General features: G+C 34.9%; 1 protein-coding gene across 7 annotated transcripts in view; it reads left to right on the top strand.

Annotated features, from left to right (window-relative positions):
- SLIT2 (slit guidance ligand 2) overlaps positions 1-18180 on the top strand; it is a 261240-nt gene that overhangs the window by 229030 nt on the left and 14030 nt on the right. For all 7 annotated transcript variants that reach the window (XM_064511374.1, XM_026121952.2, XM_064511376.1 and 4 more), the window contains 4 exons: positions 11763-11856; positions 13738-13875; positions 13971-14211; positions 14448-14578. In XM_064511374.1, the coding sequence (XP_064367444.1) occupies positions 11763-11856; positions 13738-13875; positions 13971-14211; positions 14448-14578 (604 nt within the window). The remainder of the gene's footprint in view (positions 1-11762; positions 11857-13737; positions 13876-13970; positions 14212-14447; positions 14579-18180) is intronic.

Raw genomic sequence — 18180 nt, 5'->3', positions numbered from 1 at the left:
AGGGAGCACTAAATTTGTGTTCAGGAAAACTGGGAGGAGGTGAATTGTCAAGGTAATTTCATGTATTGAAAACACAGCTAACTCCTATTGAAGCCAAGGTATTACCTCCAACATACATACAAATGATTTAGGATGTTCAAATTTAAAGTCAGTATTTAAATCTTGGAAAGCCACAGTGAGTGGAGATTTTAGAACACAGATAGAAGAAATACCATTTAAAAATACAATACATGTACTCATCCAGTACCTATGCTGGGTAAATATTTGGAAGAGAGTCCCCGTACAGAACAAGGGACAGTAACTAAAGCAGTACAGGTTAAAAGTAGCCAAAATAAGATGCTTAAGAATAACTGGGTGGTCCGTATCTGGAAGAACAGACAAATTCTGTTTAGGCAAGATACTGTTTTGCCAGATACTGCAACTGACAGTTCAAGTCTTAGAAACAAATAACAGGTAGGACCATTAATATGTCCAGAGATATGTTTGTTCCTATAATTAACATTTCAGCTGTATCTGAGTCAAGCTTCAGCCCCTGGGATCAATTGCTATATCCTTTAAAAATGTGATCAGATATTCTACTAGATAGACCGGAAGAAAGTAAGCCAGAGTCACTTCAGTCTAGGTTTCATGGTTAGAGGTTTTACACTAGCAGGTTTCATATACCTACAAAATAGTAGACAATTCATTTGCACATGCATTGCTCCTCAGCAGCTTGGCAGTCTTTTGCCTGTGTTGTCCATTTCCTAGTTTTTTACATTTCTCTAGTTACATTTAGACTGCTATAGTTGATAGCTTGCTGTATTCATAATATCTTATGGGAAGGACTGTTTTGTATTAAATATCCATTGGAGTAGACACAAAGGGTTGTTTATATGCACTAGCCTAATAATGTTCTGTGTGTCTGTTGCATTTTGGTAGCTTTGTAATTGAAATTTACATTTTACATATTCAATTGAAATGGTAATTGTAGCATTTCTCTATCTATGTATCTGATTAGAACAAAAAGAAGAGCATAAACCATGGTAACATTTTTATTTTAATGTTTATATTGCAGTTGTGGTTTTTCAGTCAAAATACAAAAAAGTAAATTTTTAATTGGACTGGTAACTAAGGAAATGCCACCTACATTTCTTTGAAGATTCTACTTCTGTTGTTGAATAGTTTGTGCATAATTCCCAAAGGACAATGCTATGATTTTACTTGGCAAGTTTTTTTGCTCGCAAACTACATTAAAAAGAAAAAATACTTGCTTTTATAGATACAGTGCATACTCATAATCAATACTGAAGTCAATAGATCATGTGAGTAGGTGAGAATCTTCTCAGCAGCTCTAAAATAAATCAAAACAATCTATTTGCAATCAGTAATTTTAACTGTTCTTTTTTCAAAAAAAAATTGAGATTTTAAAATCTCTTCATATTTTTCCACACCTCATCATAAACACATACACACACATTTTTCTGAATATATGACAGCAGAGTCTCAAGTCATTTTATAGGTAAGTTGATGCATAAATTGTAGAAAAAGTTCAGGTTTTTGAGTCTGTAGGATACAGTACAGAATTCCACAACAGACTTGCTGTCGTACATCTGAAGACAGGGCACAATAGTGAGATCTAAGGCCAGTCTTGAGATTAATTGTAGGAGAGGATATCATCAAGCTAGTCCAGAGGTCTTCACACCCCACCATCCTTGATCTTGCATAATAATTAAATAACCTTCAGTGTTGTAGATTTAGACTGCCGGTAGTCTGGATGCATCAGGATCTAGAAATGGTAGTGTTCAGAATATAAAATGATCTTACAGTTGCCTCAACTGTGTATGAGTTACCAAATCATTTATAGGAAATTCTTCTCTGCCCTATAACCTGATTTGAAAGATAAGTAACTGAATCCCAGTCTAGTACAGATAAGTTAATTTTCATGAGGAACCTCTTAAACCTTTGGATTTCAGCATGTGCTGTAAGAGGTTAAAATGAGATATGCATATTGCTAATCTTTTTTTTTTATGAAAGGTATTTTTCACTTAGTGAATTCCTGTACTAGCTAAGCAAAAATAAGTTAATCATTAGGAAAACTGAGTGTATATACAGGAGGTAAAAATATTTTTAAATACAAACATGCTATCTCTGGCTCAGAAAGTCCCTGAGCTGTCAGTTGCTGGAGGCTGGGATGGTGTACATACCAGGAGAATACCACCACAGGCTTGTCCTGTTTGCTTTTAAGTCTGTTGGCAATACTTCGAATTGTCTGGTTTCAGGATGTCATAGCACATATCTGCTGAATGTAGAAATGCACCAGCCCAGAATATTTTTCTGGGTGAATGGTTGTCTGCAAATAGGCTCTGCATTTTAGCAGCACAAGATAAGGAAGAAGTTGGTTGGAACCTGCTGATATGAAATGTAAAGCATTCTTCTTTAAAGTTTTATTTATGTGTAGAGGGCTTGCTGGAATCTCAAACTGCCTCTGAAAATACAAACACAAAAATACAAAAGATGCTGTAAAGAATATTATAGCGCAAAATGAAGCCGTCATGTTTTGCCTTTTCTAACAATCCCTGAAAATTGACACTCTTCTCAAGTAAGTAGTATTCATTTAAAAACAAACAAATAAAAAGCTTGTTGGCTTATGTTATTGCTTAAGAATTAGAAATCCATTTTTCCCTGATTCAGTGAAGTTTTATGATTCCCTCCCCAGTTATAGTTGGAAAGACAAAGAATGGTATGTGCACTATACCGTGAGCTTTCTTAAGGTCACAGACCTTACCTGTGAAATCAACAGTAAGCGGATGGGATCAGTGGGCATTCCGAGTGTCTGACGAAACCTCGAGAAATAAAACATTTGAAATACCTCACTATGTCCTGCACTCTTTAACCTTGCTATTCTCTTAACATTACCATCTCCTTTATTTTAACCGCAGTCCAGTAAATGTCAGGTCATTCTGTGTGCATTCTATAGATTACAGATGATCATTTCTCTTGCTCATTGCCATCAGTCATTAGATCACAGATCTAACTGATCCAAAAGTAAAACCTTTCTTATGCCAGCAGCGACATATACTTCTTACTTTTTCTGTTTGTTTTGCTCTGCTGTAGGTGAAACTCTGAAGCTTGCTTCATTTTGCTATGTCAACCTCTCTGCTGCTATAGTTGTGCATTAGCTTAATGTGCTATGCTGTTGTATTACAATGTAAAAAGTCTCTTGTCTCTTCTGTCTTTGTCACTGCAAGCTGCTAATCTGAATGAAGTGGAAAAAGGTCAGTTGTCTTTTAAGCCTATTTTCACTTACTTTGGTTTCTCACTTTCCTTTCCTTAAAGGTGCATGGATTTCAGTTCTTAAAAATGATCAAATAAATTGTATATAGATATCATGTAGAAAGCTCACTGTAAATCCTCAAATCAGGCACTTGGACCTTGCTATGAATACGTGTCAAATGAATGTCATTGAAAATACACGTTGCTGGGTAGGAGTACTTTAATACTGCCTTCATTGTCTTTTTTTCAGCTGTATTAAAAATTTATGCAGCCACTGATAGGACAAACAAAAAGTCTTTATATGATGGTCTTCTGAAATCTTTATTCTCATTGTGTTTAAGGCATACTTTGGCTCCGTTCTTATGTATTCTGTTTTATAACACTGTGTTGCTTTAATTTCTTCGTTACATTATGGTAGTAGAAATTGTGCTGGAATATAAAATGGCAATCTTCTTGCTTATAACTTCTGTAAGTTTTTTTTCTTTTTTTTTTCCTCTATAAATATCTAAAGTACCTGAAATGACCACATTAAGCTAAGCTTATGGTAAAAGAAAGGTAATGGTGGAAGGATTTGACCTTAACTTTGGGTATTCTTGGGTATTCAGTGTTTTGTGGGTTTTTTTTCCCCATAATTTCTGTCTAACATTAATCTCACTAACGCAGAGGTATATAGTCTTTTGGTTTTCCTTTTGACCTTTTTACTTTCCAGAGGAGAGATCTGTTTAACTACCTCAGAGCTAACATGATGGTGATGTATTTATGGAATTTCATGTTTAGTTTTGAAAGGAAATGAGTCCCAATATCTTGTATTGTATTTGTCATTAATTTAATTTGGTAAATATATTGTGCAGTCTGTGAAACAATATAATATTTCACAAGTATTAAGAATTATTTTCATTATCCATGAAAGAGCATGTTGGTGAGGGATGCACTTATACTATCCATGTTGATTAATTTAGACATCATTCATATCACTTAAATTCAGAGCCTAATTTTCCTCTGTGACTGGTAGAGAGAAATAGACATTTCCAGAAAGTGGTTCAGGCCACAGATGTTACATGCTTAAAGTTGCATTCCATTTAGACAGGTTGCTGTAGTTGCATTTTATTATTTCTTTGGACAGCCTACCCTCCTGTTTTTCTTTCCCCTTGTTGCTTTCTAAGTTGTCATTTTTTCTACATTGTTCCGTTACTACCCCAGTATGAAACTGGTTGATTTTATAACACAGTGCTTGTCCCACAACTGATTTAAAAAATGCAACCTCAATATAAATAAACATAAAAGTTTTGTTCTTAGTTGGTCTTGCTTTTAATACTAAACAAACCAAGCAGATTACCGTGATTAATAGATTGACATCTGTGTTTCATGGGTAAAATCTGGCTTTACAGTTGTCAAAAGCACTAGTATCTGCCTGTCGTCACTGATTTCTGGTAGTTTAAATTGCAGATTTTTAGAACTTTCTCTTGTAAATTAAAAATAAGATTTATTTTTTTATGCCCATGAAAAATAGCTTTTCAAATGGGAAGTAAACTGAAGATGCTGCCATTAAGAGATTCAAATGCTCATTTCAAGTTGAAACAGCTGTTACCTTTGTGTAATTATGCTTGCTGGTAGTTTAAATATCTGTTTTAAATGTGATTAAAGGTCAAAAGGGAATGAATCATAAACAGTTATAGTCATTGTAAATGTATGAAACAAGGGTGAATCATAACATATTAAAATTACTGATTTTATCAAGAAAATATTCCTCATAAGCAAATTATCAAAGACCCAGGGAATGTGAACTAAGTACAGAACCAAAATTAAACAGATGCATATGTGATATATACTTACTTTTCCAGCTGAACATGAAAGTTATTAATCGTCTATAAGTTACTTGTAGGATAGGTTAATTTTACCATTGCAGACTTCAGAATTTTGACAGTAGCAGGAAAAAAAAGGATAATTTTAAGTAATCATCTCAGTTTAGGGGAGCCCCAGATACAGACATACGTTTTGTTTTTATATGTTTCACAACTTTGTTACATGGCCTTCTTGCTAAAGGAGTTGAGTTGCTAATACTTTCAATTCACTTGGTAATCAAATAAGTACATGCCTAAAATTTAAGTGTGCAAGTAATCTAATGCAAATCATGTCATGTCAAATGATAAATATGTCTAATTATTTCATTATATCAGAATCATAATCCTCACTCTTTCAAGAATTACAGATAAATGTTACAACTTGATTAGGGTAAAAAAAGATGCCTCTGCTACTCTTGCTTTTCATCTCTCATAGCTGTTTTCTGTTTCATGTTATTAATATACTCAAGTGACCATATTGGTCTGTATTTCAGTATTAAAGTAATTATGCTGCATTTTCACAAGTGCTAAAGAGGGAATATGCATGATATCCTTGGCAAGCTGAGTCACTTACTACTTCAGTTTGATCACTCCGTTAGGGATTCTGGACCCTGGTCCATCCTTTTGTTTTCCTAAATTGTCTTAGAGCTTCACAGCTTACCTGCCTAAAGTTACTATTTCTTTGCTGTTGCCAAATTGCATTTGTAAAACAACTAGCTATGTTCTACAACTATATAAATAATCCCCCATCTTGCACTGAGATCCACAAGGATGAGACATAGCTGAGCAGAGTTAAGCAATGGTGAAAGATTGGAACAGTCCAACAATGAATCAGACCCACAATTTGTCTTTAAAATTAGTTTCGACAGAATTTTCAGTCTTGGTTATGACCTGCATCCTGCCGTGACTGTGAACCTTTTTTTTTTAATTTATTTTAAGCAGCCTTATCCATAATGTAGTATACTGCTATTTTTCTTTTCTGAACCATGTGCTCAGCAGTTTAGATACTTTACCTCTGTTGTTCATCAAACTCAAAAATGCAGGACTTTTCTGTATATACGTTGATAAATAACATCATTAACATTTTCTTACAGCCTACTGGCTATTTGAGTCAAAAGTAATAAAACAGTGACTCCCTGTCGCAAACTCAGATAATAATACCTATCTGATAAAACATAAAGATTGCAGAAGTTGACTTACAGTATATGGCAGCCAAGCTATGAAGCTGGAATAGACAAATATGTACACATATAAAATCCAGCTATTTCAGTAATTACCCGTAGGTCTGCAATATATATTTGATATCTTTCTTTTGGAAAAAGGGATGTCTTCTAGTAAAAACCTAGTTATGATAATTAAAACTGACTTTTCTTTCTTTTGAATTTTGTCCCCAGTTTTTATCATATTCATTTTTATCATATTTATCATAGTCAGTTTTTATCATATTCAGCTTTGCGCTAATAACACTGGTGGTTTTAAGGTTGTTTCTTTAGTAAGCCTGCCTGTAATTTCTTGGTCAATGAATTATCAGTATGCTGTTCTATTCTGAATTCCATCTCTGTCTGTGTTAAATCTTTCCTCTTCATTCAGTGGTATACTGGCTCATGTTTCCTTATTTAACTGTATTTTGAATTTATTGCCCACTTATTCAAAATAACAATGATGTAAGTCCTTTTTCATCTCATTGCCTTGTTCCTTATTATTTGTTGTACTACCTGTCATATACATATATATATATATATATATATATATATACATATAGGCAAATGCACAATTAAGTTTTTCTGCAATTTATAATCTCATCAAATCATAAGAGTGAACCACCACCTGACCTATGAATCTAGCAAGCTTATAACTCTGATTGGCTAGGTAATCAAAGATTGCACACAGTTCATCATCTGTATGTAACAGTGTTGTCTGGCTGCCTAAGTTTCAAGTCTAAAGACTCTCTATAGAATCTTAAGTCTTTATACATAGCTGTAAAATCTCAGTAAATGTTCCAGTCATGACCATGGCATGATCTGTTCATTCAGGCTGCGGTGACCATGCAGAGTCCCACTGGTTTCAGTCATACCCCTTGCCGGAAATGAGACTCCATAGATTAAGCAAGATATCTCATGAAAAGAATTATTGCTATTTCTCTTTCAACATTGGAAGCTTTTCGTAGGCTTTCTGACACTTTATCCACTGCTTATTTTTAAACAAACTAGTCTGTTGTCTATTTTTTTACATACAGAAATCTTCCAGTCTTCAAAAATATAATTACTTAGCCAAGCTCTTACAGAAGCCTCAGCTATAATGTTATGAGATGGATAAAAGAATGTACACACACGACATTGATGTCAAGCTTCCTTGAACTGTGACATTTGTTTCATATTCACTTCTCCTTTTTCTGAAGTATGGTTTTAAAAACATTGCATTATATTTTCCAAATTAGGTAACTCTGTAACATTTCTTTCCAGTAAAACCAGGAGCTGACTATCTTTTCATTTCAACAAAGTGTTTCTTTCCTCTTCACCTTGCCTTGGTTAAATTCTGGATAACACATTGGTTATTCAGTGTGCTAAAGATGTTGCTGTACTAGGAAGCTATTCTTCAGTGTCTAAGATTCCATGTCACTTAATTTTACTTACCTTTTCTGTAAACTTTTTTCTGAACAGTTATTTTTAGCTTATGGGAAAGCTCCACTCATGATATAAATATGTTAATGGAACAAATTAAGAACTCACATTTGGGTTATTTTGGTTTGTTCTTCTATTATATATATTTTCACGCAGAAATTCAGTATCTGATTTACATATTTTGGATTCGATCCTAGATTTTTTTTTCTAGTTTTTCTTTTTGCTTATCCTGTGGGCAAGTCTGTGATGAATTCTACTCTTTATAATGAACGAGCTTTACCTTCTGTAAAAAGTGACGTTTCTGCTCATAGGGCTTTTTACACTCTCATTTAACTGCATGGACGGCAGTGTTTACCATGTCCTTTCCTTGATTCCTGTTTCCTTCCCTAGGCTAGTTGCTGAATGCTTCCTTCAATGATATAATTCTGATTTATTTCACAATATGTACACTTTGCAAATGCAGGGGAATACTTTCCTTCCTTTTATGCTTTCTTACTCAGCACAGAAGTCCTGTCCTTTTAAGATGAGGGTTTCTCTTCTTTTTTTGAATCTTCATTTCTCTCCTGTTTCAGTCACTGCACCTTTGTACTGTGCAGACTGGAAAGTTTCCAGTACTCGGATCATAGTCCGACCATAATTTCAGCAAGAGCTGGTGATGTTTGCAAACCATTTGGCAGCAGTAGGCCTGGTAGTGTAGCATTATTGTATGGCTTGAAATGGATGTTTTTCAAAGCTGTAAGCCTGTTTCAATCTTAAACTTCTGGTTTGACTCTCATCCTGTGTGCAGGATTCCCAGCTATAACTGGGAGCTGAGAATTAAGACCGTTTAAACCTCCCTGAGCTTTTCATGAGTTGATTGAGCTCTCGGTGATGTTCAGAAGATATTAGGGCCATCAACACATGACTACTAAAAGGCGGTGTACTCTGACTAAGACTATTTTCATGTCTTCATATTGATGTATTTTGTAAGAGTCTAGATGAGAAGGAAAATTGCACAGGCTTAGACACTGCTCCATAAAGCCATTGGGCTCATTTGGAATTCCTCAAGAAATTTCAGAGGTCAGTGTCAATAGTAATCTAAGCCGTGGTTCAATTTCTGTCCTGTAGCAAAATCACTGCCGGTTCAATAAAGTCAACCGCAATACTGGAATTGTTTGGTCCTATTAGGCCAGTGCTAATTTGTCTTTTTGTAGGTATTTGGGGGATTTTCCACTGAACTGTTACTGTAAATGTAACCATAGAGAGAAAGAAAACTTTGAACCATGCTTGAAAGATAGGCTCAATATGTCTTTTTCGGACAGTCTCTGATACACTGTTAGGACTGATAACCTTGGGAATGTTTAGAGGAGTTCTTGTCCAAGTGTTAGCATCATTCTGTACAGCCATATTTTTATCTTGTAACTGGGAAGGGTCACATATTTTGCAGCTCTGCAAGTAATTTAATACAGAATATACTTCAAAATAAGATATAGTTATAGAGACACACGCTCACACACATTTCTACCCCATAGGAATGCATGTAAACTAGATTTTTTTTTAAAAAAAAGTGATTTTTACTGTTTGCACTGCATGATCCTGAAAATCTGAATTCTCTATTCTCATATATGCAGGGGGGAGGGAGGGTGTGCGTACGCACACACATACACATACACCCATACATGTGTGTATATATATATGTATTACTCTTACTGGCCTTTTAATGGCCTACAGCCATTACAACCAGCTTGCAAATTGACCAAACACTATGTGAAGAATTACTTCCTCTTATGCATGTGTTTGTTCAAACAAAATTCTTTCAAAAGAGAAAGAGATCTGGTTTTGGTTTGATATGTTCTGGGATGCTAAGAATCCCTGGTATTTCAGGATTCTTTGTGCAGTGACCCAGTCATAACAGTTTGGCATTTCCGGACTGATAGGTTTATAGACAGTTTGAAGAAGCTTTGAGGACAGAATTAAAATCCTTTGTATTAGTCATCTTTAGTGTGCTGCATTTGATCTTCATTCAGTTTCCTAAATATATGGACTAAATCACTTTGTTACTGACAGTTTTTCTGAGGACTAGGCTCTGCTTGAAGGCCATCGTCGTGTGTTAACTCAAAGATTTTTTGGTTGTATAGGGAAACTGTGCTGTTCTCAAACTGGTAATGAGCTACCAATTTTTTTTTAATCTTTATGTAGAACCAATCTGGATCTTCTGGTCTGGGTTTTCTGCTGGAAGGCTGCGAAGCACTTGTTTAGCTGGTTTTGGCTTCCCTTGTCATGCTTGAAGATGTGGAGGCCTTTTCATCCTTAAATATATGTTTCAGACATGTTTTATGCAGTGCAACTAACTTTATCTCCGGTTCAGTTTTGCCTTTTTTTTCTTTTTGTTGTTAATGTGGACTGTTGCTTAGCTCTGAAGTTTTATTCATTTGTCTGTCATTTGAAACAAGTTCTACATGTCGTAAAAGATAAGTTATGGAAATAACATCTCAACTGCTGAGTAGTCAGAATTAGTATTCGTGATACAAAGTCTTGCACACTGATACTTAAGCACACTGGTTGTGGAAATGACAACTTTCTCAGGAGGCTCTGTTGAACCTGTCAACTTGATTTTAAAAAAAAGAAAGAGAGAGAGAGACAGATCTTTTAACTGTCTACATTTGTTTTCAGGTTATTATTGTTTATACTTCTGTAATGTTAAGACCCATTTGAGCAAGAGGGCAGGTCCTGCGTGGTGCTAGGCACTCTGAGAACATGACAACGAGCAGTGCAGGATTTCAGATACCTTATTGCCTTTATTAATGGCATAATAACACAAGTAGTTGAAGAAGTTGTTCTCACACACATACCCACGCACTAATGGGTATGTGCCCTCTCCAAAAATTCCTCATAGATATTCCACTAGATATTAGTTCCTCAGTTACCTATACTGCAGGCCACTACAGCACTCGCTCAGATGAGTAAAACTGAGGGATCCCAAACACCATGTTTCTAATCCCACTGGAGCAGCACAGGCACCTGCCCGTCCGCTGCCACACTCCGCTTTTTTCTTCCTTTCAGAGCAGAGTTGTAGTTCTCTCGTGTCCCTTTGCCCACATTGCTTACTCGACAGCTGAGAAGGGGCGACCCTGCTCCTGCCACGGGTCCAGGACCGCTAGACCTATGGGTCCCTAAGCTCAACAGACACGGGCTTTACACCTGTGGATCCTACATAAGTTCTACCTATGAATGCTGGGAGAAGTATGCCTCTCTTACGTACTAGTGATACGCTTTGAGAGAGCACTGCTCGTGGTATCTTCTGGTTAGAGAGTTGGGGAACAAGACATTAGTTGGTCTTTTTATGCACCTGTTAGTGTTTACTTTTGATAAAATGCAGCAAAATCATATTTTTAACCATTTTAAAATATTTTATGGATTATACAGCCCATGTTGGGAATTACAGCTACTGTTAAGCTTCCAGGAGAAGGGAAGTGTAGGCATTAAATATTGGATTTTTTTTTTCTTTTCACAAAGTGGTTTGTAGTAATTATGGTACATTAACAAATGCAAGAATCAGTGCGCCTTATTTAAAGACATAAAGTAGAAAGCACGTTTTCATTGTTGGATAGTTGGAATTATATTGACACGCAGTGATATTAACAACAGGTTTTTTTCAGATAATTAGAATAATTAGTTCTAATACAGACCTGAATGTTTCTGTGTGTAATGTGTTCAGATATAAATAAGTGAAAATCATATTGATGGCTTGTTTGTGTTAGTGAAAAGAGATTCAGGCACTAGTGTTTTGCTGTACAGCATAGGTAGATATATATTTTAAACTAAAAAATATTTTATTGCAAAATTGTCATTTATACCCATGGATACTTGGCTGACAGAATTGAGGAAATTTTCTTTTATAAAGGGGTACCAACAAAAATTAAAATAATAGTATTTATTATTACATAATGAAGTATGGATTTTTTAGCATTAGCAATTCAAGCCATAACAATTACTTTTAAAATAGAAATAGCTGTTTTTAGGTCACTGTGGTATTGCCACTGAGCTAACAATGTTCATTGCATTTCAGGTGAGCTCTGTGAGGAGAAACTAGATTTCTGTGCTCAAGACCTGAATCCTTGCCAGCATGACTCAAAGTGTATCTTGACACCCAAAGGATACAAGTAAGTCTAAAATATTGTCACAGTCCAACTGTGTCTAAATTTCTATTTCTTTATCCTGCTCCAGTTTGTTGGCTTTTGTTTTAGTAGAAGTCAGTTCTATTTTCGAAATACTAATTTCAGTCATTATCAAATATCTTGGCAGAATAGGCCTGCTTGTTTTCATGTAGATCTACATTATTGCTTAAGTGTTTCTTACTGAATTAACAGATCCTTATCAATTCCAATCAGATTTTAAATAGGAGCTAAGAAAAGTAGAGAGTTTAGTCTCTGTGCCAGTCTATACAACATACTTTTGGTAACTTGGACTGCAGGAAAATAAGTACATTTAATTGAAGTGGGATTATTATACTCTTTTCTGAATAGTAATTGCAAAAGAGATTATTAGTAATGCACATTAGAAGATATAAAATAAAGACATTCATCCCCCAGGACAACTAATCCTCAATTACACAATATTCTTATTATAACTGGTAAAGATATCCTGATAAAGAAACAGTTTAAAGTGTTTTTAATAGACTTTAGGCTAGTAAATTTAGGAAACCTGCAGCTTTAAACTGTTGCCGTAAGCACCTATTTTATGTGAGGTGTGCTCTTATGCCAGACCTAGGTTATCTATTATCATTCCTACTACTTCTAAATTTGAACATTACTTAAAATGTGACAAAAATTATTCAAATATATGTAATATTCAAATGAACATGCAGTTGCTAGTTTTCAACTGGAACACATTTCAGACTTACTGGATGAAAATTGTTGTGCATTATGTTTATTTTCTTCATGTTACTTCAGTAAAACTAATTTGGCATCTTATACTTTATTGCTAGTTCATAAGTCTGCCATGTTACTTTTTGAGATTTTAAATCATAAAATAACACATGCAGTAACTTCAAGCATGTATCTCACTTAGTCAGCTTTTTAACAGTGTGCTTTATATTCCTTTTCCCTTTTCTTACTCATATACTTTAAAGTTTTGCAGCTATTTAAAATCACTCTTGGTACTTTAGAACAAGTTTTAGATATTAAAGGAAACAAAACCAAGACAGGAATCACAAGGTCTAATGAAATCAATTATATATGTCTTAATAAAAAAAAAATTATATGAATGCATGGATTTGTCATCTTTTCCATTCATTTTTCACAGAGTTCTGAGCATTCACTCAGTCTAATATATGAGAATTCCTTGCAGAAATGCCACTGGCATTAACAGTCAGAGTTGCATGGAAAGAAAACCAACTTTACATACTAGTTTGAGGATACACAGTTCAGTCCTTTTTCTTTTGGGAGGCAGGGGGTTAAAGGGTTTGTTTTGAGACTTCCATTCGTTCACAGAATAGCTCGTAGCCATGAAGCTATTTATAGTGAATCCTGATGGTTGAAGTTTAAGGGAAAAAAATGTATGTTTAACCTCTATACTTTATAAATGGAGTGTCGGTCCATTCATAGTTGTTCGGTAATTTACAAAGAAAATATCCTCCAGTGGATTATTTGTCTGGGTTTCAGCAGCTGAGTATATTGCTTATTTTTAGTGTTCTGCATTACTCATAAATTCCAAGAAGAACTGTCAAAATGATTCATGAGGGCTCTCTAGATTTAAACCACAAATATTTGATATAATGTCAGATAATGAGTAAGCATGTGTAAAAGGCAAACCTGTATTCATTACAATTGTAGATTCCCCATATAATAACATGATTGAGCTACATACAGTCTCTACACACTCAGTCCCAGTAATGCATTGTATTACAGTCTCTAATTTTAACTATATTAGAAGAGATTTTTTTCCTTGTATTTTAAACAATTCAGGAGTTCCTTAACTTTGTCAAAAGTATGCTGTATGGTAAAAAGGCACTGTGCTATTCCACTTGCTTTCCTGTTTCATAGATGTGATTGCACACCTGGATACGTAGGTGACCATTGCGATATTGACTTTGATGACTGCCAGGACAACAAATGTAAAAACGGAGCACAGTGTACCGATGCGGTTAATGGATATACATGTGTTTGCCCAGAAGGATACAGGTGAGAAAGATCTGAAGATAGTACCAACACATATGGCTTCCTTATGTCAAAGTCACAATTTTCTTGGAAATACTCATTTTTCTGTTTGTATTTAGCGGCCTGTTTTGTGAGTTTTCACCACCAATGGTTCTACCTCGCACCAGCCCTTGTGATAATTATGAATGTCAAAATGGAGCCCAGTGTATCATAAAAGAAAGTGAACCAAGATGTCAGTGTTTATCAGGCTACCAGGGTGAGAAGTGTGAAAAGCTGATCAGTATAAACTTTGTGAACAAGGAATCCTATCTGCAAATCCCTTCAGCTAAGATACGCCCCCAGACCAACATCACTCTGCAGGTAAAATTGCATTGCACATTCTGATCTGCAAAAACATATCAGTGTCTCTTCATAGTGTGGAGAAGTAGCTAAAGTTATCAGTGGCTCACTTAAAGAGCTTTACACTCTTTACAAGAATTTTATAGTGAAGTAATAGATTATATCAGTAAATGCAGAGATTCACTTAATACAGCATTTTAATCTAATATTTATTTTTAGTTACTTTCTAAGTGTTTCTTTTTTTTTTTTAAAACTAGATTGCCACAGATGAAGACAGTGGGATCCTGCTGTACAAAGGCGATAAAGATCATATAGCAGTAGAGCTGTACCGTGGTAGAGTGAGGGTCAGCTATGACACAGGATCTTATCCAGCCTCTGCTATTTACAGGTGAACCTGGATAAAACAAATTTCTAACAGAAACAAAATATCTATTAATTCCTTGTAACAAAGTCTCATTTTTTTCAATAGATACTTAAAGAGAAGATATGCAAATGCAATGTAGTGTCAGACATTTTGTAATTAAAACATACTGCCAAAAGACATGATTTTGCTTGGAAAATAACACTTATGGAAAAATGTTGGAAAGATGTTATATTATTTGTTGAATTAAAGCTGACTGAGAGGTAGCTTTCAGCAGAGAATTTATACATTTGTGTTCTACTAGAACTCGCATGTGGAAGTGTTACTTTTTTTTTCTGGGTGTTACTGTCAAATAATTTCCTAGCTGCAGAGGAGTGTAAAGTGCAGAACTTCACTGCGTAAGCAGAAATTAAATAGCATTTTCTCTTCTCTTCTGTGTTAGGCAGTCATAAAAAGTGGGACTTTTCCCTTCCCTGGATTCAGAGGAGCAACCTAAAAATTAGATTCTGAGAAAAAGCGCTAGCCTTGGAAAAGATACAGGTTTTGCTTGCAAAGTCATTAAGAGACAGAATCCACATCTGCTTTTAGAGCAAAGTTTTTTGCAGTTTTTTCAAAGCCAAATTTCTCTAGTTCTCTGAAAACTTACTACCTTAAAATATCACCTGAATTTCCAAGGATGTTTTGATGGCACTCTTCTCAGACATTGCAAGAGTGAGCAAAAAGAAAACAGGCGGCATTTCTTGTTCTTGATCTGTTTGCTACAACTAGCTGCTGCAATTGTTGCTACAAATTACTTTCAGAAGTAAAAGGGAATATTAAAAGAATTCTCCTTGATTCTTTTTTTGCTGTATTTACACCTTTGGTGTTATAAAACTGCATCTAGCATATACTTACTTGCTGAAGATTGTAGTAGTTGACACTATTCTGTATTCTGTAAGAGACATTTTACTTAAAATAAATGACTTTTAGAAATGATTGCACTCAGACGGTAATAAAAAATCAAAAAATTAAATTTATGCAACAGGGAAACAATGCTAAACTTTGTTAGGTAATAATACCAAGGGAACTGTGGTTTTAGTAGATTACTAAAAGCATTCCACAGGAAAAAAATTGTTCCTTTAAAATACAGTATCAAGTTGTTTAGTAAAAACATAGCGTTTTGCAATAAGCAGCTTAAAATTGTTTCTGGTTTTGGATGCAATATGTATTTTATAACAATTTGTTTACAATTTCATGAAATGTTTTAATGTGTGGAAATAGTGTATTTTAATTATATAATTTTGCATTTATTAAAAATAAGATTTGAGTTTACAGACAGGTAATATATTCAACACAGGTATAAAATTAAATGAAACATTCACTTTTGCCAATGACTATTATTCAAAATAACATTATTCTTTTCTATCTTAGATAGTACTAAAAAAAAGAAGTATATATTGGATTATCCTGTCTAGAGTTGAATTATTTTTTCCTGATTTTTATTTTGGCAGGTGTAACTGTTTTGAGAAATACGAAGCAATAAGAATCAAGATCATTTGTAATTTTTAAGTTACTTTAACTCCTGTTTAATCTATGAGAGTACCTCTTCCCATTCAAAACATGTATTTCCCATCTATTCCATACATTTTCGAGTATTACTCAGTAATACAATTCACACTTGTCCATTTTAGTTTTCCAGATTAAGATATGTTATGTTTTAGCAGAGAGAGATGAAAAAGACAATAGCATTTTGACACCTAAAAGTGTTTAAGAGAAGTGAGCTTAAGGAGAATGATTTGATAACAGAGTAAGTAGTTTGCACACTCAGATGGGAAGCTGCTTACAGTGAGAAAGGTGGAAAGGGAATAAAAGTACTGTGAGAAGTTTATGAAGAGATTGCAGATTTCATTAAGGAAGCGAAGATTCATGGGTAGAATAGTAAAAAGAAGACAAGTCATACCCCACTGAGCAGAGATGAGATGCTTGGAACAGAGGCCAAAATCAAAAACCAGCCAATGGAGACAGTCAAGTAGAAGTTTTATCATATAAATGATAGTCAAGGAAGGATGTGTTGAAAAGCAGTGAAATAGGCGTTGTAAAGCCTGCAGAGGTGGCTGCAGTAGCAACAAAACAAAGTTATGAACAGATGATCTAATCACGAGGATAAATACGGAGAATGAATAACAGCAGTCTAGCTGCGTAGAGTGAGGGAGAACTGCTTTAGCCGTGGGAGCTGACTGCAGAAAGGGCCATCGGCCCAAAAGCTCTCCGTCAGTCTGAGTAAAGAGATGAGATGATGGCACTGCCAAGACTAATAAACAAAATCAATTCTTTGGAGATGGTTATTTTGGAAAAGTTGATCCACTTGGGTTTTGTTCTGTCCAGACATCCAGTTTTAAATATTAAATGTTTTTTTACACAAAAAAACCCTTTTCATTCTGTAAACTAGTTTTCATCATGTATTTATTAGAAATACGGAAATGTTTCTTCACAAAATCTTTTTTTTCTACAGACTTCCAGAAGTTTTAAATCATTTTTTTCTTGCAGCTTTTCATTAGGATCTATGCATTCAGCTTTTAATTCCCCAATGGGAAATGGGCTAGAAGTAATATAAGTGCATTGGCAGGAAATATTGCACAGATATGCTTTGTGTTTATTTCCCCTATAATTTAAACCACCCTTACCTAGGAGGGCTCCTCTTTCTGCAGTAAATTTTTACCAGTAAAGCAGTTTAAATTAGAAGCTTTTAATAATCACTCTTAACAGAGACACATTCCCTTTACACATTATGTTTTATACATCCCTGGAATGACCTCTTGCTATAAAAATGTGTGTTTTGTGTTGCTCTCATCCTTTTAAATACTGTTATGTGAAAGGCTGGTAAGTTGTAATATTACATTGGTTTCCTTGGAGCAAGAACATTATATTAGAATTCCTTGTGTACTTAAGTCAAGAAGTCATATTAATTTTTATTTCTTGGCACAACTTTGTTCCTGGAATCATCACAATGTGCTAAATAAATCAATCCTGGTGCTTGAAATAGGAGACAAAGCTCTTAATACCTTGAATAGACCTTACTCTTAGGAATGGGGAACTCTGACCTTTTCCTTTCCCCATACGGGTTGTGGACGTCCCCCTCCTGCCTGCTCCCAAAAAATGTTTATTCTGCCACTGTCTACATGGCTCTGTGTTTGTGCTTTCATGTAGAGCTGAGTTTATACAGAGCATGCATGCTACTACGCAGACTTTTTACTGATACTGAGCGCAGCCTGTCCACATAGAACTGAGAATAAATAACTAAGAAGCTCCTTAATGTGTCACCACTGTAAATGATGATGCGAGTGCTTCTGATCATTTCCAGGAGAAAACCAAAGTAGTTAATTAAAACATTGCTAAATGTGTTTTTAGGTAATTTGCTTTATTTTACTGTGAGATTTAGGAAGCTAATCCCTCTCAGCTTTGCTGCTTTCATAATGAGACGTGCTAACTGGCTGAATGACAGTTTCCAGTCCGTCTCAGGATAACATCATACAAGTGCTTAGTTTAAATAACTTTTTGCAAAGTTTAAGCTAACTTAACTGATGGTGGCCTGAAGCAAAGAGATGTTTTTAAGGAAGTGGCTATCGAGTCTGGTCCTAAAGACCTCTGGA

This window comes from Dromaius novaehollandiae, chromosome 4 (genome assembly GCF_036370855.1).
Source record: "Dromaius novaehollandiae isolate bDroNov1 chromosome 4, bDroNov1.hap1, whole genome shotgun sequence".
Classification (NCBI taxonomy): Eukaryota; Metazoa; Chordata; class Aves; order Casuariiformes; family Dromaiidae; genus Dromaius; species Dromaius novaehollandiae.
The sequence above is the reverse complement of the archived record's forward strand: the minus strand, read 5'-3'. Positions and strand labels throughout refer to the sequence as shown.